Source organism: Tachypleus tridentatus, chromosome 5 (genome assembly GCF_004210375.1).
Source record: "Tachypleus tridentatus isolate NWPU-2018 chromosome 5, ASM421037v1, whole genome shotgun sequence".
Taxonomy (NCBI): domain Eukaryota; kingdom Metazoa; phylum Arthropoda; class Merostomata; order Xiphosura; family Limulidae; genus Tachypleus; species Tachypleus tridentatus.
In genome coordinates, this window is record NC_134829.1 from 34,682,623 (window position 1) to 34,708,570 (window position 25,948).

General features: G+C 30.7%; 1 protein-coding gene across 2 annotated transcripts; it reads right to left on the reverse strand.

Annotated features, from left to right (window-relative positions):
- Window positions 1-1,842: 1,842 nt before the first annotated feature.
- On the reverse strand, window positions 1,843-25,495 carry LOC143250916 (dnaJ homolog subfamily A member 2-like). Of its 2 annotated transcripts, XM_076502094.1 has the most exons (10): window positions 25,325-25,495; window positions 20,559-20,618; window positions 15,603-15,705; window positions 12,664-12,790; window positions 12,030-12,110; window positions 10,924-11,057; window positions 6,168-6,310; window positions 3,238-3,436; window positions 2,869-2,996; window positions 1,843-2,342 (listed from the first exon to the last, which is right to left on the reverse strand). In XM_076502094.1, the coding sequence occupies exons 1-10, from the start codon at window positions 25,391-25,393 to the stop codon at window positions 2,148-2,150; spliced, it is 1,239 nt and encodes a 412-aa protein (XP_076358209.1). In that variant the 5' UTR covers window positions 25,394-25,495; the 3' UTR covers window positions 1,843-2,147. The 2 variants fall into 2 exon arrangements, with proteins under 2 accessions (XP_076358209.1, XP_076358210.1); XM_076502095.1 differs by lacking the exon at window positions 12,030-12,110.
- Window positions 25,496-25,948: the final 453 nt, after the last annotated feature.

Below are 25,948 nucleotides of genomic sequence, written 5' to 3' on the forward strand. Positions count from 1 at the left end.
TCAACGTAAGTACTCTCTCAAGTAAGACCGATTAACCACGCATTCGGTGAAACTAGTGTATTGCAAAAGGAGTATCGAATCAATGAATACATCAGGCATCTATATCATTCATGGATTCTTTAGTTTCTTCATTGTAACTGCACGTTTTAATGAAAGGAAATTCGTAATTTTATCAGATAATAAACCTTATTAATAGTGAGTAACTCCCCTTTATGTGCACACAAAATGGGGTAGTCCAATGAAATAACTCAGTTTTGTTCACATCTGCAGTGTTCTTTAGCACAACACACCCTAAAATATATTGGGCAAGAAATGGAAGAACGTCGGTTTTTAGAATATTGTACAGGCTGTGCCCCCAAACACAGTTGCCATTGTAATATTGTTTTACTTTGCACGATGACACTGAACGTGCAGAAGTGACTTGTATTGAACAATCTGATCTCATTTAATAACAGTGTGGAGAAATTCAGCCTATATATTTCCGAGGCACTCTGTACAAATACCTATAACACGACAAAACACCTACGTTATCTGTTAGCTGGTACCAAATGATGTCAAAAAATTAAGTTCATTACTCTTTCAGTGTAACTGTCTATAGCTACAATACTCTATGAATAATTGAAACTTCATAATTAAATAATCATGGCTTTATTAATCAAAATCTCGACAGTTCGCTCACTCATGTACGTTGTCTTTAGGGTAAAATAAACGGAATATTTGAGCATTTACAACTCACGTGACTTTACGTAGATATCAAAAGCTCTGATAAATAGCTCGATTACCAAATGTTGAGTTTAACTTTTTTCCACATACAACCATTCCTTTCGCGAGAGATTTCAGGTTGTAAACAACGCGTTCATTACACACCGACCGTCAGTATTTCAAATGTTTAAAGTTCAGATGGGAAGACTTTAAAAAAGTTCAAAAGCTAAAAAAATTTACCACATGTGGCATCAAATATTATATCATGTGAATTACTTCAAAAGATAAAATATCATCAAAATAAGTTTATTGCAGTTAAAGCCAACACAACGAATTGAATGATTTCTCATCTGCATAAAAGTTTATAAAATGTTTCATTAGTTTGAATATATTAACCTTTCAACATTGTATTATAATCATAGGTGATGAAAAAACATCAGGTCAGTGTCTCCTTCAAAGTCCATGGAAGTTTCAGGTCTTGGTAAAGCAGTCGTAAACTAAAGTTACGATTCACCATTCATAAACCAAAACACTAACTTCCTCACCCTTGAGTTGGTCCAGGGCACTTTTAGTTTGCTAATTGTGCAAATCTTCCACCCATCACACTTTGTATGCAACCAATGGTATACTGCTTTTTTGCAACATTCTGTACACATACTATCTTCAAAACAGCTGAAGAAACAAGTAATTTGTGAAAACATATCTAATGTACTTATATTAGCTTAACCTTACTTTCATCTTCTCCAAGAAGTTAACTAAAATATATAAAATAAGATCATACATGCTTGGTGAGGCTACTTGAAACAACCCATGTACCTTTGTTATTTAAATAACTTTCTGCCTTTGTCAACTTATGTTATGCACATAAATGAAACTACATCTTTACTGCATAAAATTCATATGCAGGAAATCTGAATCATTTACTGTGTGCATTGAAGTAGATGGTTCTGTACTGGAATAAATGGAAAAAACACTACTTAAACATTCAAAGCAACTTTTCTAAAAAAAATGTTTATATTGCAAGTTTGCAAATAACAGCTACACTGAGTTTGAGTGGTAGTAACATGATCCAGACACAAGATAGCACAACAATTACATGTAGTTCAGATTGCTGTCAACAGCACTGAAATTGAAGATGTATTCATTGAGAACAAAATTTATTGACTAAGATTCATTCCAGTAACTGGAAATCTACATAATGGAAATATATATATTCCATAGGTATAAGTTCTATACAGGGCCCACATAAAATCTTAATAGAAAAAATTAACATAAAGGGGGAAGGTCCAACACATTCACCATACATTACTTAATCAAAGTCTTATTTTTAAGTTCACTTCTTCAAACCAATACTTACACATATTGAAAAAGATATCTTGATTGTTACTTAGTCAAAAAAACATGTCACAAACTATTTTTATCCAAGAATAAAGTTTGTAAGAATTCTACTGTTGTGCACATTGAACACCATGGCCCATGTGTACTCCAGTATCATCATCATCTGATTCATAGGCTTCTGTGCTTCTCCCAGCACCCTGGCTTCTAGTGTTAGGGTCATAATCATGAAGATCCACTTCTTCCACATGTTCCCCTTGAGGAATGTGGCAAGGTGGTCTTTTTGGAAGCAGTTTCTCCAGCAGCTGAAATAATCAAAAATATATAATGAATCTTACTAGAAATGGGAAGATATGATGCAGAGTTAGAAGCATCAATTTACTTTGCCAGGTGCACAAGCAAGTTTATGTTGTGTTCACATTTCAGTGATACAGCAAATACTTTATTCACAGCTTCTCCAAAATACATTTTTATCTGCATCACAACTACCAATTTGTTTGCTGCTATAGTATTGTAAAACAATGCTGCAATACCCGTTACACTAACAAGCAACTGTGCTGACACACTTATTACTTCTGCTGACATTCACATAACAATCAATGATATTAACATTTCTACTAGTTCTTGACAGACATTAAATCAGTGTATGAGAATAAATGTATTAATTTTAGTACACATCAAGCCTTAACTATAGCTGTGGGAATAAACTCTTCCATAAGCCAAGAGTACAGTTACAAAACTAGATATCTTACGAATATTAAACTAAAATAACTTGATCTCTTAACCTGTCAACTAACAGGTTTACAGATTTGAAGCTTCAATAATTCTTACCTTAAGTTTCTCTTCTTCTATAAAATGATCTGGAGGAAATTCAACATCAAGTTTAATGTACAGATTTCCTTTCTCAAATGGATCCCTATAAATAGGCATTCCTTCTCCCTGAATACCCTTAATGGTATCTATAAATACGTGCATAACACAAAATATAAGGTTAGCTAGTATGTGATACAAATCTGTTGAAAAAAAAAAAAAAAAAATGTGAAAAGCAAAGTAAAAAGCTAAAGTTAAAAGCAGTTTTCAACAGCAGCAATGATGATTTATTTTATTAAAGGTTAAGAATTTCAAAATGTATTAAATACAAATTAAAGAACTTTGGCAGAACTGTTTGTACTTCAGTATTTTCCACTAAGTGGAGCCTACCTGGTTTCACAACTTCTCCAGGAGGATGCCTTATTATCAAGTCACGTCCATCTAAGTGTTTTATAGCAATACAAAATCCACAAAGTGATTCAGTGAGATTAACTTTGTAGTTCATGTACAGATCATTACCATTCCTCTGGAAATGTGAATGAGGTTTCTCTTGGAGAACAATGACCACATCTCCAGGTTCCATCCCTGGCTGAAAGGGGAAAGGGAATTAGAATACTAATTGAAAAACATCACTATTTTTACTATTTCAAAATAATTACCAAGTTCCTTTCATTAGACAATTATCTTTACTCTTGAAGAAAATTTTCAAACTGTTTATTCAATTCAACAAATATTTTGTTGAATCTTAGAATTGCAAAACTACTGTTAAATATTTGCAACTGCACTTTTATCTTAGTTTTAAAATGTAAATGAACAAAATCAAATTTTTTATTTACTAGTTGTATAAAAACTAAGTTATATTTTTGTCATTTATCAAAGAATTATGTAAAAGATTCTCACAAGTAGCAAAACAAGAAAAAACACACATTTTATTTATATCCTTTTTTACATCTTTGTCACCTTTAGCTGGATAAGAACAAACTGCTTATATTTACTTACAAGTCTTTATACCTATATACTGACCTGTTTTTTTGTTTTTTTTTTACACTTAGCTAGTTCTGATACTTGGATCAGAATATATTTTCTGTTTACTGTATTTCTAACACCTACATAATGATAGCCACAGTCCTAACAGCTGGATACTAGTACCCACTTCAAAAGAATTAACTACATTTCTAAAATTTGGTTTATTCATTAAATACTTTCTTGTTGAATTTTTTCCAAGTGTGTTTGAAGTTTTTTTTGTTGTTTTTTTTTTTGTGCAAAACTACACAAAGGCTAGCTGTGCTAGCCACCCCTAATTTAGCAGTGTAAGACTAAAGGTAAGGCAGATAGTCATCACCACCCACCTCCAACACTTGGCTACTCTATTACCAATGAATAATGGGATTGACCATCACATTATAGTGCCCCCACGGCTGAAAAGGCAAGTGTGTTTGGTGTGACAGGAAATTGAACCTGCAACTCTCAGACTATAAGTGCCTTAATCACCTGGCCATTTGAAGAGTGCAATGATGTTTGATTTTTTGTTATTTTTGTTTTATAAGTCTTTGGATAATGTTTTTCACTGTTCTGAACATGCTTGTATATAGTTTTAAACCTAAGATCACAAGCTTTAATCAATAAATAAAATCACACTAAATTAACACTTTCTTTCACTTCTACTCATCCACCTAACAGATAGATACTCTGGATTCCCCATTCATCCTATCTAATAATAAAAGTATAATTTAAAACTACTAAATACTTCTAGTAGAATTTTAGACTTCTAATAAGATCCAAAATTATTCCCAATTTCTAAATTTAGAAGTTACAAAATAAGAAAGACTGGTAATAACATTTCTTATTGTGAATAAGGTTTACTCCTTGAAAAATTACATGGTGTTGAACATAGGATTTTAACAGCATACTGACAATAACAAACAAGAGTTGTACTAATTAGCTGCTCTTTATTTGCAACAACTAGTTAAAATTATAGGGTTACTTTTTCTATTTAAGTATTATTTCATTTAAGAAAATCTATCAAGTTAACTCTCTCAACATAGGCTCGGTCAATTTAACTGACCACGACTTCTGTACGCGTTTTAAAATATTTATAGGTTTAATACTTAACTTTAAATAGTATATTTTTACCTTCAAAATTTCCTTCATGTAGTTCCCAAAACATCTTAAACACATTTCAAACATATTTGTTTCTTCAGTAAAACTATTTTCTGTTATTTCCTCTATGTTATCTCTATACAGGATCAGTCATTTAGACCAACCTCATAACCACCAAAAAAGAAATTCTAAAGTACCTTGTATTTTATTCCTACAATGGCTTCAAATTGTAACACGAAACTAATTCATCTTAGGTAGCCTTAAGCTGGTAACAGCATGTACCTATTTATAACTACATTTTATTGCCCTCTGAACATGTCTAACTACTATCCTCACCATTATAAGCTGTAAATCACTTGGGGAACATGATGCTCGGGTCATACTATTGAATTACATTAGCCAAGACTTGGTACAAGCTGGTTCATGTACATGCCTTAGGAAAAATTATTTGTATGTTACCTAATCTAACCTTAACCAACATAAGGTCCCTATATAGGTTTTACTTGTTTTTATAATAAATATGTAAAAAAAATCATGAAATAAACTATTTACCCAATTTTATCTTTTTCTTGCTGTTGATTAGTGACGACAGTTAACCCTACTTTTAATATACTACTGTAGTAAATAACCAAAAAACAGTAATAACATGAAACATTAAACAATTTTCCCTAACTAGAAAATTTTCTGACTAACTGAAACAAAAGCCATTACAAATTTATTAAAACTTGTTAACCTTCTCATGGGAGCATTTAGTGAAAACTACAACTTCCAGTTGGTTATAAGTAATACATAATTAAGTAGCTTTTTAGTATAAAACCAAACCTTGTACCAGTATTGATGACAGCTAATTAAACATCCTCTAAAATCTCTTGTGTAAAAAAAAACTGAAGTACATTGTTTCACCAGTAGGGTACCCTTGCTGTTAAGTATTTTTGAATATAATCCCATCATATCACAAGGTTCTTTCAGATTAAAAGATTCAAGTCAATCCTGAATAAATATATACTAAATTAGCAAGTTAAAAACTTTTTTTATAATAAGAGTAATAACAAAAACAATATTAGGAACTGATAAAACTATATACAAATATTCCAGCTAATACTATTAATAAAAGTAACTCCAAAGAAATACAGAACATGTTAGCATGTACTATGTCCATATTTCTACTTTCTTTGCAGCTTCATAAACAAATATGACAATTCTCTGGTCATTATGTTTACCTTTTGGTCCCCTTCACCTCTAAACTGTATCTTTTGTCCATCTCGCATTCCTTTATCCACATGAACTTCTAAGATTTTCTTCTCATTTACAATTTTATTACCCCTACAGACTTTACAACGATCTTTGTCTTTAATCACTTCTCCTGAAAAACAATATTCAGAAATTCACAGTTCCATCAGTTTCTGTACTATTCTCTATGTATTCATCATTAATTAATTATAAAAGATGGAAATAATTTTATCTTGTCTATAACAACCTCCAAATCACATGTACTTTGTGAAACAATACTGAAAAAAAACCAAAAAAAAAGAATACTTATAAACAGATGATTATTTCAAATTTAAATGATTAAATTCAGTTAACACATTTACTTAAAATCAGAATAATAAAATGTATGCAACTTTATATAATTTTGCTTTTCATAAAATGTGTTACCTTAAATCAGTACAAGTAATATTCATCTTTAGTAATTCTTATACAAAACCTAATAACCTACCACTTTTTCATAAAATTAAATGACTATCATTCCATAACACTATGTAACAAAATGTTTGCTCTTGTTCCTGGGCAGAAAGTGTTATTTCCCAATTGCTCATGTCTAAAATAAATGGAGAAGACCTATTTTTCTCTTCAAACTTTCCTTCTGTGACGTGGGAGCATATAACGAAAACATGATGGGAGACTATATTTGGGCGCTGATACGCGAAAGTGATTTACACGACAGTCGCAAATCTCTAAAAACTACTTACTTCTACATATTTTTGTATAACTTTAGTATAAATACATGTAAATCTTGATTCATATATTGTTTTATTCAGACCTTATGTAAATGAAAATGCCCAAATTTGTCCGTTTTTACACAGAAAATGGATAATGAAATTTAGAAATTAACCTAAGTCATAAAAGCAAAGTTTGAAGCAAATAATGGCCATTTTCTGTACTTTTACAACATAAGCAAGAAATAACACATACTATCCACGAATAAAATGTGTGTTACATAGTGTAATAAAATGTTATTTTTTAATAAAAAATAGATCCAAACATGGATCTAAACTGAATTAGCAGATAGGTGCAGTAAGAACAGTGTAGGTTTAATGACTTGTTAGGTGTGGCATCCAACACTGAAGTTCCCTCATGTTATTAAAAAAAAAGTTTGAAAAAACCATTTGTGATAATCAATAATCCTTTCGGTCTACTAAAGTTAAAGAAACATGTCTAGACATGCTGGCTTTTGATGTTAAAACTACATATCACTTTTCCATAGAAAAGAATTTGATCATCCATATGAACTTCATTTTCTAGTTATAAGTTGTAAAGTAGGAAAGAACATAAGAACATAAATAGAACAATATCTAAGACTTATATAGCTCTTATGATAAGTACAAAGTTTTAAAACACCCTGTGACTTTAACCCTATTGCAACAGGTCAGAAGTCAAAGGATGGCATCACATTTGTTAATTTCCATTCAAAATTTATTGAACTACATTTTTATGAATTTATGTCAACAAATATGGTATCAAATTGTAAATTATAATTCAAAATTTTAGTATTATACATTTTTCTTAAAAGTAAATGTTAAAAAAAAACAAACACACAAATATTAATTTTTGCAAGTTACGTGGTATGTTGAATGCAGCTCCGATTCAAATTATATGTTTGTGATGTCAAAATACGAAGTTCATAGCTTCATAAAAAATTAGGAAATCAAATTACAGATAGTGACAAGTTAGAATATAAAACAAAAACATCATTTTTCCTATATGAGGAGATAATGATTATGTACCAAATCAAGCAGTCAGTGGCTCTACTCCTCTCTTATACATTTATTTAAAAATATAGCATAAATAACAAATCAAATGCTTAATGTCTCCCACAAGAAAGTAGTTGTGATCCCAATGGTTTTCCCACTTACTGAAATAACAAATTTATATAGTGAAAGCACAATGGCCAGAGGGATACCAAAGGATGGCCATCATGATGAGCATGCATTTTAGTAACTTTCTGAGGATAACACATCCATTTTAAAAAATATGGCAGCAATTGCCTTACTGATGTGTTCCAACATATAAAATTTAATGAATAACAACTTAACCCATCTTAAACCATAAGTTTTGTCAAAAAATTTGGTAATATATAGTACCTCAACCACTTTGTCATAACTCAGTCTAATCTCTGACACAGGTTGGAAGGTCACATTAACATTGCATATAGTAGAAATATGCATGGATGACATATTGTTACATTTTCTTAACTTTCAGCCAGAAACATTTACTAATCATGCTAAAATATCAATTGTGCAAAATATCCAAAATATTTGGAATTACACATTTTTAATTAAGCTTTCAAACTTAAGTTTGTTATTTAAGCACAAAGCCACACTAACTATCTGTGCTGTGCCTACCATGGGTATCAAAACCACAAGTTTCTAGCACTGCAGATTGGCAGACACATACCATTGGGGAACAGGAATGTCTAGAATATCCACTAGTTGGTAAAGGGTTAAACTGATGATAGGCCAAGATAATAAGCCAGAAAAAGCCAATACAAAAACCAATAAATTTTCTATAAAACTTAGAACAAAAACTCACACCTAGCATATAACAGTATGTACAAGAGATCAGAAACTGCAACAAATTCAGTTGTATAAAAACATAACAGCCTTATAAAATAAAGTATAAAAACTGATTAATACATGCTTCTTTTTAGCAAGTGCCAACATACACAGGTTTAACTTTTGAAAGATCTTTTTAACTGACTCAGGTTTTTTAAATCCTAAAAATTGTTTCAACAGGAAATCCAATATAAGAATGTTTCTAACAAATTCTGCCTTAGCTCTTATATACCTCTGAAACAAAGTTGATAAACAAGTTAGGTTGAAAAAATTCTTGTGGTTAATGAGAATCACATCTGAATCCAAGACTGGCACTATGTTCTGGAGGGAAGGTTTAACGTTTTTTTTTTTTAAGGAATTCTACTGTATTTAACTCTTATGAACTTGGACACAGGGATCGACCTCATAACTATTGTTAGTGCCAAAATTTATAGCATGAAAATTATAACAGACCTTTAGTACACATTACATATCAATATACAAGAAGTTTTTTTTAAAGACTTGTCCATGAATATGTCAACTATTTTGACAATTTTCAGTGCAAAGTGAATTTTACATTAAGATTAAAAATATTTTGTCTCAAAAAATAACAAATTTCATTTGTGTAATGTATGAGTGAAGGCATCTTCCCCCCCCTTTCTTTTCAGTAAAACATGTTATTTAATCTATCTGATCTCAGTACAAGTTTTGTCAATTCAATAGATTTTGTATCCACCATGAAAATAAAATTATGAAAATATATTCAAACTGGTGACTATATATTACAACACAAGACCAAAACTAGTTTAAATCTCATAACATCTGTATACATTTATTATGTTTCATTTCATGGAACTTTCAGCTGTGTCTGACTAACATTACAGAAGTTGCATGCTGGCAGTTGTAGCTTTGTTCTAGTGGACCAATATTTTGTAAAAACAAAATTTTCATTGAAGTACATTATGTATAAATTTTAGTTACTTTTTTTTTTAAAACACATGAAACTGACAAAAGAAATAACAGACACTGATCTCTTCTCCTTATGAAGTTTCTACTGATTTGGTGTAATTTGCTAAACTTAGAAAAATTTTTTTTTACATACTCCACGTACAAAATTCAACAAAGTTTTATATAGGCACTTTGAAATAAAAGAAAAATTGTAAATTACCATATCAGTACCACAGATATCCATTATAATTTTCAAGCTTAGTAACCATGATGTATTCTGGTCTTATAGTCTGCAAGACTAAATGAATGATGTATTTTTGCTAGAAAATCTTTTGCAAAGACAAAAATATCAGCTGGGGGAAATTTTGAGCCTCTGACTGGTTTTAAAACATGTTACAGAGTGCAGTAGGTGCATGTCACCAAGCATTTCTAAAGATTGAGGAGGTGGGTGGGGTCAGGTTGTTTGATTCACTATATATCTTAGGAAACTGATAAGACAGCAAGTTCTTATTTTATATTTTAGCTTGTTAATACCAGTATTTGAAATAAAGCTGCATCCAATATACCAGGTGAAACTGATATTTAGGAATTTGTTTTAATATTTAGTTTTAAATTTAAAAAAATTAACTAATGTATTATATTGAAAAAATTATATAGAATTTGATGCCATATTTATAGATATGTTTATAAAATAGTATTTCAATAAAGGTTTGAATAAAAGTTTGCAAACATGATAGCACACACCGATCCCTTCATGTAATGATAGGGTTAACTAATATTTAGAAATCTATAAAGAATCAATATTGATGTTAACATTACTGCTTCTATATTGTGTATCTCTCATACTGCACTAATAAAAGTACTCATTCTTTTGAAAAAAATCCATTCAGGTTTGTGCCATGTTTTACACTTCTCCACTGCCATTTGAGTTCAAGTATCATCACTTCAAACAACAAGCAGAATTGCTCCTTATAACCACTGTTGATTTCATCTTTGTTTGCATTTTTATTCTGCAATAAATGCAACAACAAACTATCTCAGATGATGCTGGCCTACTGAGTAAAGCAGACTTTCAAACTAGTGTTTACCGCCAGGGGTAATAACAAATATTCCATAACATATAAAGGTATGTCTGTTTACAGGTTTCTTATCCTTGTAATTGTAAATTCTTATTCCTGCTTAAGATCCTGTACAAAGAAATCAGAAAACTTTTTACCTTCTCCTCTACAATCAGGACAAACAGACCGCATCTGTTGGACCATCCCTGGCCCAAGCTGCCGAACAGTTAGTTTAATACCTTGACCATGACAACCTCGACAAGTCTGAGAAGAACCATGCCTCCCTCCTTCCCTGATAAAAAAATAATTAAAAGAAACAGGTTTATAAAAATCAGGCTTAAAAAGAAAAATCTCTACCCAAATTTATTTGGTAAAGAAACTAAATATTTCTTGTTGTTTACACTAATAGTTAAAACCAGACTTCTTTTTTCTATGTGTAAAACTATTTTGCAACATTAATTTTCATTCACTCAATTAACACTACACTAAGTGTTGTAAAATAACAGTAAGATTACCTATGATAATGCATAAAATTGTGGTTCATGTCTGGTAAAAATTCAAGACCTTTGATGAAAACACTAATTGTTAAACTTCAATCTTTAATTTAAAATAAATTCTTTAACAATTATATAATATATAGTTTATACAATTAAGGAGTATAACTGACAGTTTACCAGCAAAATAAATCCCATCAACTTAAACAGGTACAGTGTTGACCATTTTGATTTTTGTTTCTATACGAAAATAATTAAGCATTTGTTTGTTAAGTACAAAGTTACATTACAATGTGCCATCTGCATTCTATTCACCATGGGTATTAAAACTGGAAGTACAGTTTAGGTAAGTGTCAAATGTGACATTACGAAAGAACTAACTTTTATTAGCTTATACATATTTCAGTCACACTGTTATAACCAATAAAGGGTAAAAACAAATACAAGATTAAGTTCATCACAAAATTAATAAAGAAGTGAAAAATCAAATATTTTTAATGCTTTTAGTAATATTGAAATTGTATGTGACAATTTCATTGTATTACATACTATCACAACTTATTTCTTTAACTATTTCACTTGCGCTGTCTCAATTTTAAAAAAGTTTTGTTGGCACCAGAAGGTTCTAATGTAATTAATTTAATAATCACCACATAACATAAGTTCTGCATCAACTTAATAACAACAGTGTGCGTTTAGTGGGTGAAAGAATGCGTTTTGATTCATAATCAATTTTAATAAATCTGGAAAAAAACAAAAACTATTCTTACCCATTACAAGTAGAGCAAATTACATTTTTACTAAGTTGTAGCTTTGCTGTTTTTCCATTGTACAGATCTTCTAGGGAAACCCTAAAAATAAAATACTATAACTAAGAAAAATGTATTAGAAATTTCTGTTTTTACTTAAGTGTTATTTAACGTGAACCTAGTTGTAAGTTTCTTACAATTGTGTTGAAACAAGAAAATAAATTCAACAATTTTAAGCTTATAGTGTATTACTAATTAAATGATTAAATTATTCAAGCAACATCTAGTACCAATAGCAAGCTTAAGTCTCCAAGCACTAAATGTAATACTCAGTTTTCCAACATCAACATTCACAAAGCTCACTAAAGTATCTTAAAACTAACATTTAAAAGAAAAATTGTTATACAATAAATCATAAAAAAATAAAGGAACAGATAAATATAATTTTCTGAAAAATCACCAACATTAGAATAAAAAATGAAAGACATATATTAATATTTTAAATGTAGTAACTTTGAAAAAAAAATACAGGGTATTCCTTTCTCACTCATTCATTACCATTATGCTATTAAATGTTGAAAATGAGCATCAGTACACATGGTTTATGGTACAATACTATGTTACTGAGAGAACAAATGTAAAAATATCAATATACTTCAAAGGATGGATTGTATCATCTCCTTTCTGTTTCCGTCGACGGCCACCACCACCAAACCCCATTCCCATAGCCCCAAATAGACCTCCTCCAAACAAGTGAGAAAATATATCATCAGAAAATCCATCTGTTAAAAAAGAACCCATCACAAATTTATTTAAATAACTCAATTTTTATTTTTATAAACATCTTAGAATTATCATGTCGTATGGCTGATGTATAATATGGGTTCTTATTTATTCATCCAAAAAAAGTAATATGAAGTGAAACCGTTTATTAGATTCAAACACATGCCCATATATAGTTATTAATACACACACAAAATGTTTCATGAAAAACTTAACTCCAAAAACTAAGTTCTTTTTGAAATACTGCTAATATATTATCACCTGATAAGTTCATAAAAATGATAAAAAGTTACCTATTTCGTGCTCTCTCTATTGAATAATTAGTACAACTTTAAAATTCACTCAAACCATAAAACAATAAGTCATTCAGAATTTTTACTTCTGGACCTCTGCAACAGACCACCAGAATTCTAACATATCTAAAACATAATTGTACAGCCATAATCTTAAACAAGTATTTTATTTTTACAGATCTTCAGACATACTTGCTGTGTGTGTGTGTGTGTGTGTGTGTGTGTGTGTGTGTGTGTGTGTGTGTGTGTGTGTGTAAAGCAGCAGCATATTAGTTTTGATACATATGGCCAACATACATACAAACTCAAAACCTTATACTGCTGCACGTTCCCAACATCAGTGAAAAAATAGCCAACATTTGGAAAAACTTAACATTCCAGTAAAATATCAAATTTATTCAAAAACCAGGTACAAAACTAAAGTCCATACTATGTAAACTCTATACACAGACAAACAACATTATTCATAAAATACAATGCAACAAGCTGCCACAACTTCTATATTGGAAAAACAGGGAGAAAAATGAAAACTAGATTCAAATGACACAAGAAACACCTTCACACACTTTGAACACTGCCAATCAAATAAACACAACATAACCATAGAAAATACCCACCCAGACACTAAGTATGGAAACACAAACAAATGCAAAATCTAAGAAGCCATACTTCTACAGCAACTAAAGCTAAAATTAAACAAATATAAAGGAATACCTTTATCCCTATAGTAATTAATAACCTAATATCTAACTGCAACACTACCTACAATCCCGTACCCGTTATACTTTCGTCCCTAAAACATGCCTGGCAACGGTCTGTTGCAAACTCTTTCTCAACCTGGAGGTGACCTAGGAAGGTCAAAATGTTGTTCTCTGCTTTATTACAAAAAGGTGTTACTACCCATAACAGCCGTCCCAAGACGCATTTGGCCAAACTGTTCATACATTCATTTAAACAGTTTCCTTAGTTCATGCCACAATGAAAGCTATAAAATAGGTAGGTAAATATGAAATTATTGGAAGAGATTAATAAATTGCAGGCTGAATAGGACAATAACAAAATGTATAGTAGCAGACACGATTCATTCTGATATTACTCATGAACTATTTTTAGACACATGGTGTTAATGATACTGAGTGAATATGTACTGACAGTTGCTGTTACTAATGAAATTAATAATGATATTGAGTGAATATGTACTGAAAGTTGCTGTTACTAATGAAATTAATTTTTTTATTTATCTCTATACTTTGAAGTTACAACAAACAGTGGACTACTTTTATCAGAAGCCAGCAATATTTAGAAGATACACTGATAAGTAATTTTACGAGAACACAAAAACATTTAGGAATATTAAATACTTTCTGATAAAGGATTGATGGGTATTTTAATAAAAACTCTTAAAATTCTGTCCCTCAGAGGGTTGATGGTAGGTTTAGACTTGCAATGCTAAAGTTTGATGTTTCATTTCTTTCAGTGAAGAGATTCATAGTTTTAACAATTTCGTTTGTTTTTATTACTAATGTTCTTTAAAAGAAAATTATCCGATGGTTATTTACTCAGTAAAACATTTAAAAAAATTGGCCCAATTATGCTGATAAAATTAAGATGAGTCAGACAACTGCTTAGAAACTGAAATATTCACTTCACAATAAAATTATTCCAGTGTACTATGTTTAATAAGAATTTCTTGATGAAGAAAGCAGAACATATTTTTAAACATGACATGTTAGTACTAATCTGACCAAAGTCATCACAACAAAATGATCAAAAAGATTAAATATTACTGACTAAATATATTTAGAGTAGAATTGTATTAAATAACAAAAACTTGTTTAAAAAAATTTATTTTATTCACCCACATACACTTCTAATGCAATAGTACATTAATTTAAAGTTGTCTAAAATAATACCACAAATACAAGAGTTACTGTAACTATACAATGTGGGATCTTTAACAGACTGAATTGGGGAATATTGGAAAATGGACACCTGAGATCAAAATAAAGTATAATATTCTAGATATAGAAATATGTTTAAAATTAAGTTCATAAAATGCACAATATTTTTAGTTGAAAAAGAAAACATTAAACAACTTCACTTTAAAAATGCCTAACGATAGTCTTAAATGCAAGGTTGGGGAACACAAAAATGTTTTTTACACTAAATAAATCAAGGAAACACCATTTAAATAATTTAATACAGAATAACAAATTATGCTTCTCAAACTAAAATAAAATTCACACATTTTATACAATGTATCTCGGATAAGCATGTGTCAATTAACTGAAATATATTAATCAGTGTAATGTTAAAGTTACTGATTAAAAGTACAGTTACATCAACCTGTGCTTAAAAAAAAAAAAAAAAAATAAACTGCTCTAAAATAGTTTGATTGTTAATTTTTTTTTAATTCCAGGAAATAGAAATACTTCCATGATGGAATTTTGTTTTTTAAAGCAAATTCACATGTGCCAACTTTAAGCCTGGTGAATTTGATATACTAAATGAAACTCACCTGTATGATGACCTTCTTGCAAGCCTTTAATTCCATAATTGTCATAAATCTGCCTTTTCTTAGAATCTGACAACACTTCATATGCAAACGAAATCTCTTTAAACTGAAAGAAAAAAGTTTTAAAAATTTACAAAAACTGAAAACAGACAGTAAACACTGCAAAAGGAAAAACTCTTCTGATAGCCTCCATCTCTGACATGTATATTTCTCTTACCCATTTCATTATGGGCTTGGTATAACATACATTCCACACAAACTCACCCAGGAAGGAAAAAAAAAAACAAAAAACTTCCTAGTTCATATCAGATTTTCTTGAAAAAATTCAAGCAATGAAAAAAAATGTCAGTTTTTTTCTTCAGAGTGGCCATATTTATAAAACTATTTGGAGTACAGCTTTAGAATTCTGCATGGCCAAATAAATCAAAAATGTTTTTACTTGAATTTTTCAAGAAAATCCGTGACATGATTTGGGAAAGTTTTTCCGAGCAAGTTGGCATGGAATGACCCATAGGCATCACAGCTATTAATACAGCATGTATATCTTCACAAAATTTAATACTTTTATTAAAAATTACAAGTATTTTGTATAAATCAGTTTTTAAATGAACTATTTTTACTAAAGATTTGTTCGTGAAAATAGTTTCTTTGCTAGTCTGAGTGCAAAGTGATTTTACGTTATGATTAAAAAACTATTCTTTGTTCTAAAATTTCTCAAACATTTATATAATCTCTAGAACTTCCTATATACATTTCAAATGTTCATTTTCAATAAGATTTTATTTTCTATACTCTATGTAGGGTCTGCCACTTAACCAACCTTGCAACCATCATAAAGACAATAGGAAAATATTAATTATGCTTTTTTCATACTGCAATGACTACATGTTCCAACAAAAATAGAAATGTTTGGTCTAAGTATCAAAAGTCTCAATGCTATATATATATTATTTTTCTATTATATTAACCTTCTAATCCTGCCTAGATAACATAACATAACTTGCATTGACACAGTGCAGATGCACTCATGCTACTATCCAATAATAAAAACTGACCTTTAGTCTTCCTGTGTTAGTGGACTAGTATTTTGTAATATATAGTCATGTGTCAATTATTATACATGTACAGAAATTATTATTTAAAAATAAAATTCTTTCACTTCCAGATTTATTGTTACATAAAGAAAAACAAAATTCTCTTTTCACTATCAACTTTGAACTTGCTTGCTGCTGGATAACTTTATTTTAAAATAAAAGCTTAGCAACCTTTCACACAAAGGATATGTATATTTTAGATTTTATATTATATATCCAGTTAAATAACCAAAAAAAACCAAATAACTATACTAATATCACATAATTCCACTAAGTTATTAAGCTTAGTAATTAAGATGTATTTAGATCTAAAAATATGAAACTTCAAGCAGACTACACACACAACCTACCTTCATAAAACCTTGGTTCAAAAGAAAGCAGTAGCCTTTTCACATATTAAAGTGGCTGAGAAAACCACTCTGGGAGCACTCTAAGCTGCTGAGTGGTTATTAACATGTCAAATACCAAAGTAAGTATATATATATAAAGAAAGGTTTTCAAAAATGGAAAGAGGTGAACAGGGCCACTGTTTCATTCAATACATAAGCCATATCTCAGCAAAATAAAAGTGGTTCTTATTTTATATTGTTCCTTTATAATAATAATAATAATAATAATAATAATGAGTTCCTAATTCATACAAACTACAGACTTAGTATTGCAACATCACAAACATCTAATTTTAAACAGTGCCGTATCCAACATGCCAAGCGACTCACTAAAATCTATATTTACACGCATTCTTTTAATATTTACTGTTAAATTGAGAAATTAACTCATAATAAAAGTTTAAATTATAATCTACAATTTGATTTGAAACTTGACAAACTCATAAAACAGCAGTTCAATAAGATTTTGTATGCAAGTCAACAAATGCAATGACATGACTTCTGACCTACAGCAAAAGGGTTAAAGCAGTAGTTTACATGTCTTCTTGAAACGATGGACTTAATTTTTACTTTTATCAAGTTAGTTTGCAAAACAGCCAAGAAGGACCAAACAAAGCCTTGCCTATATATTGAGTGAATATTGGTCTGTATGTTAAACATTTATGTGGCTGATTATGTAACATACAAGAAGATAATGATATGTCCAAGTCAAGTTGAAGACCTTACCATGCTGACCAATACCACAGAATTCAATGATACCAGCATCACAGCAGTATAAGCTGCTTATGGTATCACTTAAGCTTGATAGAAGTTGGCACCTAATATTAACAGAACTGGAGAAACCACAGCTCTTGTGAGTTAACCAATTCATTGCAGCTGGGGTGAATATTCAGGGTTCGAAATTTTCCATTTAAAGCAGGACATGTCCATTATAAAATCAAGTTTGACTGGCACTTTGCTTGTGCTGTTCAGGACTACCCTTTAAATGGCTTTGAATGCCAAACCATTCAGCAATTTTCAAGAGCTTCTGTTGCTGTGGAAGCACAACTTTGGTATGAACTTAACAGAACATTATGCCAATGACAAACAAGCAGTTATCTTTATGAAGTATATTGCAAAAACAATTAGAATTAATGTCAGATCTTGTCTGCACACCTCATTATTCTTTGGCATTATGACTGATGGCTCAATAGACACTGCCAACATTGAGCAGGAGAGTCTGTGCAAGATACTTGGACAGTATCTGTTGCCCAGTAACCACCCACTTCCTGTGTCTGCAGTCCATTGAGAAGGTTGATTCTGAACACTTGCTACAGGCACTTAGTTCAAGTAAAGGTTCCTTAATTATCTGGGATGAGAATTTTCTGGATTTATCCTGAATTCCTAATTAAGAAAGATTAAAATGGACAATATTTCATGTATATTTGTGTTTTAATTCAGGTTTACACAGTCATTCCATTATACAGCAGACATCAGTGAAAACTCAAGCATTTTTCAATTGATTTAAACCAAGAAGAACCATGTATTTACCACTGACAGAATTGGAGCATAACCTAACACAACTAGCGTAATAAATAATGGAGCAATTGAATTTTCCAAAGTACAAATTTAAATTTATTTTATTATTATTACAGAAAGTAACTAATATTGGATACTACTTTTTGTACTTGCAGCATTGTCCATATATGACAAGTTTCCCGACTGGCTTGAATCAATTATATGCCTGACAGTTGATAAAACAGCTGTCAATTTTGGCACAAATAAAGGACTTGCCAACAGATTGTAGTACAAAAACCTTATTTGATAGGGATCCACTGTGTTAGTCAGAGATTGGAACTTGCAATTAAGAAAACCATCAAGTACATCCCTTACCTTGATAATATCCAAATATTTTTAGAAAACCTATGGAAGTTTTTGACAATTCACCATAGAACTGGACTGGCCTCAAAGAAGCTGGTAAAGCCAACAAAAAGGATAGGAACCTGGTGGGTGGCCTACAAAAAGCATGCTCTGGAGTCAGTTTCTTATAACTGGCCAGCTTTAGCACAGCATTTGTATCAAGTAAAGCTGCATGACAAAGGGGAATGTGGACAGAAAGCTGCAGGATTATGCAGTACTTTGACAAGCCTTAAATTCATCCTGTACATGGACATACTCTTGGCAGTTCTGCCTGTTTTGACATCTCTTAGTCTCAAAATGCAAGACAATTCTGCTACTGTGAAAATTGTTTTTGACAAACTCACTGTTTGCAAAGAGAAGCTGGGCAATCTGAATCATGCTGAGAGATTCCAGAAAATTGTTAAAGAGCTCACAACATGTGAACAAACTGGCAAGTGGTTACATAGAGGAAAGGTGATTGCTATTAGTGGTGAAACAAGGACTCAAAATGTGCCATAAAAGAGACAGTTGCTCAATCTGTGGCTAAAGAAACTGCCATCTTCATAGGTAAAATTGTCACATATATGAATGAGATTTGAAGAATTTGACAAGGATTTTATTTGTGCCTTTCCAATTTTTGAACCAAGTAACTGGCCTAAAAGCAAGGAAGCATTGTCATCTTATGGCCATAATGAACTCCAGACACTATTGGACCACTTTGGTGCTCTGCTAGAAGCTAAGGGTTTCAACACCGCAGCTGAAATTTGCCAAGCCAACTTGCACGAGACACTGCTCAAAGCCACAAGACTTGCCAAATCAGATGAGTCCCTGGCTAGTACTGCAAGTGGATTGTGGGCCCACATGTTAAGTCAAATTACTGTTGTGGACATTAAACCTTTCCCTGGATCAACAGTGTTGGCCTTGGTATGCCTCATGCAGGTGATTTCCACGTTATCTCCTGAACCAGAATGTGGATTTTCCCAGATGGCAATCCAAACTAATAAATGATTCTCTTAATGACAATAAAATTAGCTAAGAATAAGGCCTGTGATCTTGCAAGCACAGAATTACTGTGCAAGTCTGTAGAATCCTGGTGGAAGGACAGTAAATAAATAAATAAAAACAAAAACAAAAAAAAATGATTTGTGAGCCCACATGGAACTCACACACAAAGACAAGAGATACTGAGATTACATCAGCTGATGTCTTAGTGCTAGATGAATAAATTATGAGTTTGACTGATTTGTCATTTTTCATGGATACAAGACTTGCTGCCACTTACTTTGAAATAATGTTTCTGCCATAAATAAAATGATTGTTTTATATAATAATTGTCTGTATTTGATTTCTTTTTTTTGGTAACGTCAGTTGAAAATTTTGAGGTCTCCTGCTAAAATTTCAAATGCCCAGCAAGTTCCATGTCCAGAAGGACATGTGTCCTGCTGAAAATTTAGAATATTTCTACCCCCAATATTACTCAGTGCAATGGGAAATATACATGCCAGCTGCAGTGAAAAAGTTCAAACTGTATCAATAATTTGGATTAATAACATATGACAGAATACAATATTTAAAATGAAGTTGAAATAATTCCTTACTCTTTCTCCTTCTTGGGGATTTTTGTCTGGATGGTATTCTTTGGCAAGCCTACGGTAAGCCTAAAATATGAGAAAAAATTGTACATTATATACACAGACATTAAATTGTACAGACAACAAAAATTAACTAAAGAAAAATAAAGTGCATTCAGACTTCTAAAACTTATTCTAGTTTCTAGTTGACTACACATACAACCTGAATGCACTCAACATGATTGGACTCAACATCGTCCAATATCAGGATTGAATTTTGACAATCAGTATGTCAATGTCCTTAAGGTGTGTGTGTGTGTGTGTGTGTGTGTGTGTGTGTGTGTGTGTGTGTGTGTGTGTGTGTGTAAATATCCACTATTTTAGAAAAGCTTACTCAAAGGTGCATTCTGATATAGATCATAATTATGTGTACAAAATTTACAGTTAGCTAGTGTTTGTATATATAGTTTGAAATAAATATTTTTGCTCATTATTTGATCCAAACTATTGAATTTCTGCTTACATAACCATTATTCAACATTTGGCTATGCAGTGTATTAGTATTAGATCTGGATGATTTAACCTATCACCTATAAGCAGTAATTACATTGATTAGTCTCAAAAACTATACAGCTTGAGCTGAAGGAGTAGACAGAGGGAGAGTTGCCGACTTAACACAAAGACAAAATGGTAAAGGGACAAGAAACAAGAAAGATTAAAAGGCACAAGGGATTGAGAAACAGGAATAGGTTTATGATACAATAAGAGGAAAAGAAAAACTGGTGTTGGGTAGTCTCAGACTGAGTGTCCAAGGAGTTATGAATACCATACAAAAGTTTGTCTAAATAAAAGGAGCCAGATGAAGTCAAGGATATAAAAGATAAATGATAAAGAGAAGAATGTTGTGTCCTAGGAGGTCTCAGTAGCATAGGAATCAAGTAACCAGAAACTATGCAAAATATGAAGCCCTGGCCAACATATTAAAAAGGGGAATATCTCTCAAGACAAACTGTCAAAATTATGGTGTAAGACTTCAGGTTGGAGATGAAACTGAAATCAAACCAACCAAATTAAAAGTAAATGAAAGTTAACACTGAAAAAGCAACAAACAGTTTTTAATTTTAAGTTTAAAGAAACATAGTCATTAAATACAGTACAAGAAAAGAAACAGTTAATTTCATGTGCAAGTGCTTATGGGTATCGACTGTGCATGGAGGATGCATTTCCTTTATTGGTGGAGAGCTACTCTTGCATGCTTATTCTATGCACTAGCACAGTTCACTTTACATGTTTTAAGTAGGAGAAAACAAGGTTAGTATCATATATGAAACCTCAAAAGCAGAGAAGCAAAGAATAGTTAATGTGTGTTGAGACAAGCATATAATTTCAGAGCTTACAATCTAACAGTAATGTCATGTTAAAATATAAAACAATAAGAAAACACTTAGTAGCTCTTAGGATTTTAATATTTGATAGGCTCATTTGACATTTAATATACAAAGCAAATTCAAGATTTTTTTGAATTTTCAAACTAAAACTTAACCTTACTGTAAACAAACTTATATGTAAAACAAATTGTCAGAAATAACAAGCCTGGAAAAATAGTGATAAAAACAGATTTTTCTCTTCACCAAAATGTGTCAGCAAATCAAGGAAATATAGTAAGACTTCTTATAATGATAGTATGTATGTAATATTTAAAGTTTTGTTACTTATTTTTCAGTTTTATCCCACCATTTAGTAACCTTCAGACAATTGGTCCACTGTATAATACTGAATAATAAATTTGGGATGTCACATTATCTACAGACTAATTTAGATTACTAAAAAGCAAGTTAAGCAGGAGTTGAACACTAAATATTGTAAATATTGTTGCAACAGGTGAATAATGAATATTTTATTGTTTCTAAATATTAAAATACAGTTGAACTGCATGTATATTTTCAAGTACAAAGCTAAGAATTAAAAAATAACTTAATCATTGTAACTAGAGCTTTTACCAGTTTACCATACTTTTTGCCACATGATAAAACTGCTTCAAACCCAAATTTTAAATATTAGTTCTAACTAAATTTCAACAACTAAAATATTACAGAATTGATAGTCATTTTCCAACACCTCTAGTGTAATTCAAAAGGTAGTTTTAATTATACTTTTATCTTTACGTAGCTACATAAATTTGTCTAAAATGAAAACCCACTTATCAATTTATTTTGGTATTTTTCTGCTTACCCCATAAAGTCAGTTTTTCTAAGAACCTATCACACCTTAAGAGTACATTATCATTTTCTTGATTTTCAATCACTTTCCTTACTTTCTGTACATGCCTTAGCTGAAACATTATGTCATCACACCAATAAAACATCTTAAGAACAGTTGTAAAGAAAGTTCAACTCAAGTATTACAGGATATAGCAAAAACTGACTTATGCAAAAATAAATGAAGATTTCTTTATAGGATTAAACAGTAAACAATTATGTTTCAAAACATTTTTTGAAACCTATAGAACAATTTAACAGGTGTGTTCATAATTCAAATACTTGGATAGATATTATACTACGTAAATTCATGATGTTAGAGAAACATAGGTTTTTAAGAAATCTTCACAGAAATGAAATAGAAATCATACAAGCTCACCTTATTTACAGTTGTCTTCTCACTGAAGAAAATTTATCTTCCAAGCAGATATAATTTAACAAATACTTCCACAATTCGTAAACAAAAACTAAGTAAAGTAAGCTTGTACAGTTCAGAGATAGTTTGAATATGTAATAACCAAAAGTTTATTACACATTTAACAAATGTTTGCCAACATCAGGAACAAATGTTATCTAGACAGGAATACAGTATGAAACAAAGTCACATGACTTGATTGACCTCAGAATAATAAATCTATTTTATTGAGGTTTAATCTTTTGCTTCAAATTGATGTTTTTACTTTTAACATATGTTTTTTATGTGAGAATATTTTATGTTCATCAAATTAAGTAAGTTATATTTACTATTTATATGGCAGGTGACTGAAAAATATTCTGGCAGCTTGGAACTTTAAATGAATATTTTTTCTTATTCAAACAATTACAAAAAATGAATTTACTAACTACTTAATTATCTCTAATTGTAACTATGGTATGTTTTAAATAAAATCACTGTTACTCTTATAAGTGAAAGTGAAATGTGTTTTTATTATTTATCAGAATATTTCTATGGAATTATTGAATATTAAAAAAAAAGAAAAAAGTACAATGGTGATAACAGTGGTATTGAGTCAACATTACAGATCCATTTACCAAGTACAAAATGTCCAGAGTACTTTGAAAAAATTGTCAAATTTTTTAAAGCATTTTTTTTTGTACGTGCAAAATGTGCATATGACGACCTATGGAAGAGGTTTATTGTATTATTTTGAAAATTACTTCGGAACACAACAAAACAGCGATCATCCTGTGGTAAAATAAAACTGTTGAAAAAGTTACTATGATACCACACATCCATTTTTATGTTTGTTCAGAGGTGGACAAGTGGTGGAGTATGTAGTAATGAATTAGTCAGATGTAACTGATTAAGATGCAAATTTATTAATCTATTATATCAAATATCATTACTTGCTAAGCTCCATTCATACCACTGCAAGCTGATCACAAAGCTTATAACAAACTATACAACATATTACCACTTCACGAGCAATATTTGTGTTATTTTATACATATCTGATAATCCAGTCCACGTATAAAATACATGTGCTTTAACAACCGATTAGAGGTGCCCACACTTAGGTTCTCTCAGTTCAAAAGAAAGATGCTATTAACATTCCTACGAAAAGTGGGGCCTAATAGGCCCCAGAACAACTTGAAAGGTTATTAATATTAGGCTAATAATTTTGTATTTAAATGAAATTGCCATTTAAATCCATTAATGAATGGATTAACGAGATTCCCACTGTCCCTATCTACTATCTAGCAAAACCACAGCCAGGGGAACGGTCTTGGAGAAATCAGGACTAGAAACGTCTTTTTGTAGGTGTGTTAAACATTTTTAATAGCATGTTAATTGTACTGAAGCATTCCCAAAATTACAGTGATTTAGTAATATCTTGGTGTAATACTTAAATATGATAGACATCATTGTCACATTCATTCATGTAAATCTACCAAGAGTCAGGTGGTTCAGCATAGAGCACCAGTTTTTCAAATATCAACTGCAGAGATAAATTTATTGCTTTAAGAACTTTGGACATTCTAAATTAGTCACACAATGTATCAATTTCTGAAAATTTCCAAAAGCACTACAATTTTAAAAAGGTAGCCTTTTTTCTTTCAATATACAAAAAAAAAAGTTGAAATTTGGATATAACTTCCACTCCAAGTGGACTGTTAACACAACCAGTACTTCCAAACTTTTCTGCATCTTTAAAGAAACAAAAGGCTGATACAGAACACATAATCCTTATTATAAAACTTAAAAGACATTCCATTTTTAAATTTAAAAACTGACTAGTTTGCTTTATTCTCAATTTTTCTTCGTATTTCTTTTACTAATAACAAAACTTGATTTTTTTAAAATTTCAATATATGCGTATGTAATTTGTAAAATCATTTTTCAAATGTCTTTCTTTTGTTCTCAAAATTAACAAGAGACCTTGTAGAATAGTGTTAAGCCTAACGTTAATTGCGCATCAGTTCACAGTACACGTAGTGCCAAGTAGGCTTAGGTTACATCACTGAACCCTCGTCTTTGTTTTAAACTAATTTAATACAAGAATTCCATTGAAACAAGTAAAAATAAAACCTTACCTTTTTAATTTCAGAATCTGAAGCATTTGGTGAAACACCTAACAGATCATATAACTTTGTATCTCCCATTTTATGTTAATAGATCTATACCTAAAGGTCAAAACCACTCCAGCAAATGACTCCCAACAAAGTCCAAATGAAAAGAACTACTCTCGCACTACTATAAGAGATATATATAATTAGTGAACAATTTATACAAATTATGAAACACTCGTGTTACAGCGAACGAGAGTAATTTGAATCAATTATTTCACTGGAACAATTTTTCCGAACTAAAATTTAATTTATAAATAAATGATGAATAATTTAAACAAACATGTGAAATATTCAAATAACACAGAAACGAGAGTATTGTAAAAAACATTTTTCTTCAGAATTTCCTACTTAACTGCTTTCTTTACAATTTAAAATCAGAAATTCCCTCAATATCAATATTTGACTAATTAGGAAAATTATTAATAAGTGAAAATAGCACTTTAAGATCAAATTTTCCGTAATAGGTTACCATAATTATACTGTTTCTAGAAATACTTGTAACCCTAGCCAGTGTTTTCTACACAAGTATCAGATAAACGATTTGTTTGTTTTTTGTTTTTTGAATTTCGCACAAAGCTACTCGAAGGC

Excerpts from the sequence above, each read along its gene's own strand:
- LOC143250916 (XM_076502094.1), bottom strand. The coding sequence starts at position 25,393 with ATGGGAGATACAAAGTTATATGATCTGTTAGGTGTTTCACCAAATGCT. Across the intron at positions 12,111-12,663 it reads GATACAATCCATCCTTTGAA|GGTTTCCCTAGAAGATCTGT; the intron begins GTATATTGATAT and ends TTTTATTTTTAG. Across the intron at positions 3,437-6,167 it reads GAGGTGAAGGGGACCAAAAG|CCAGGGATGGAACCTGGAGA; the intron begins GTAAACATAATG and ends TTCCCCTTTCAG.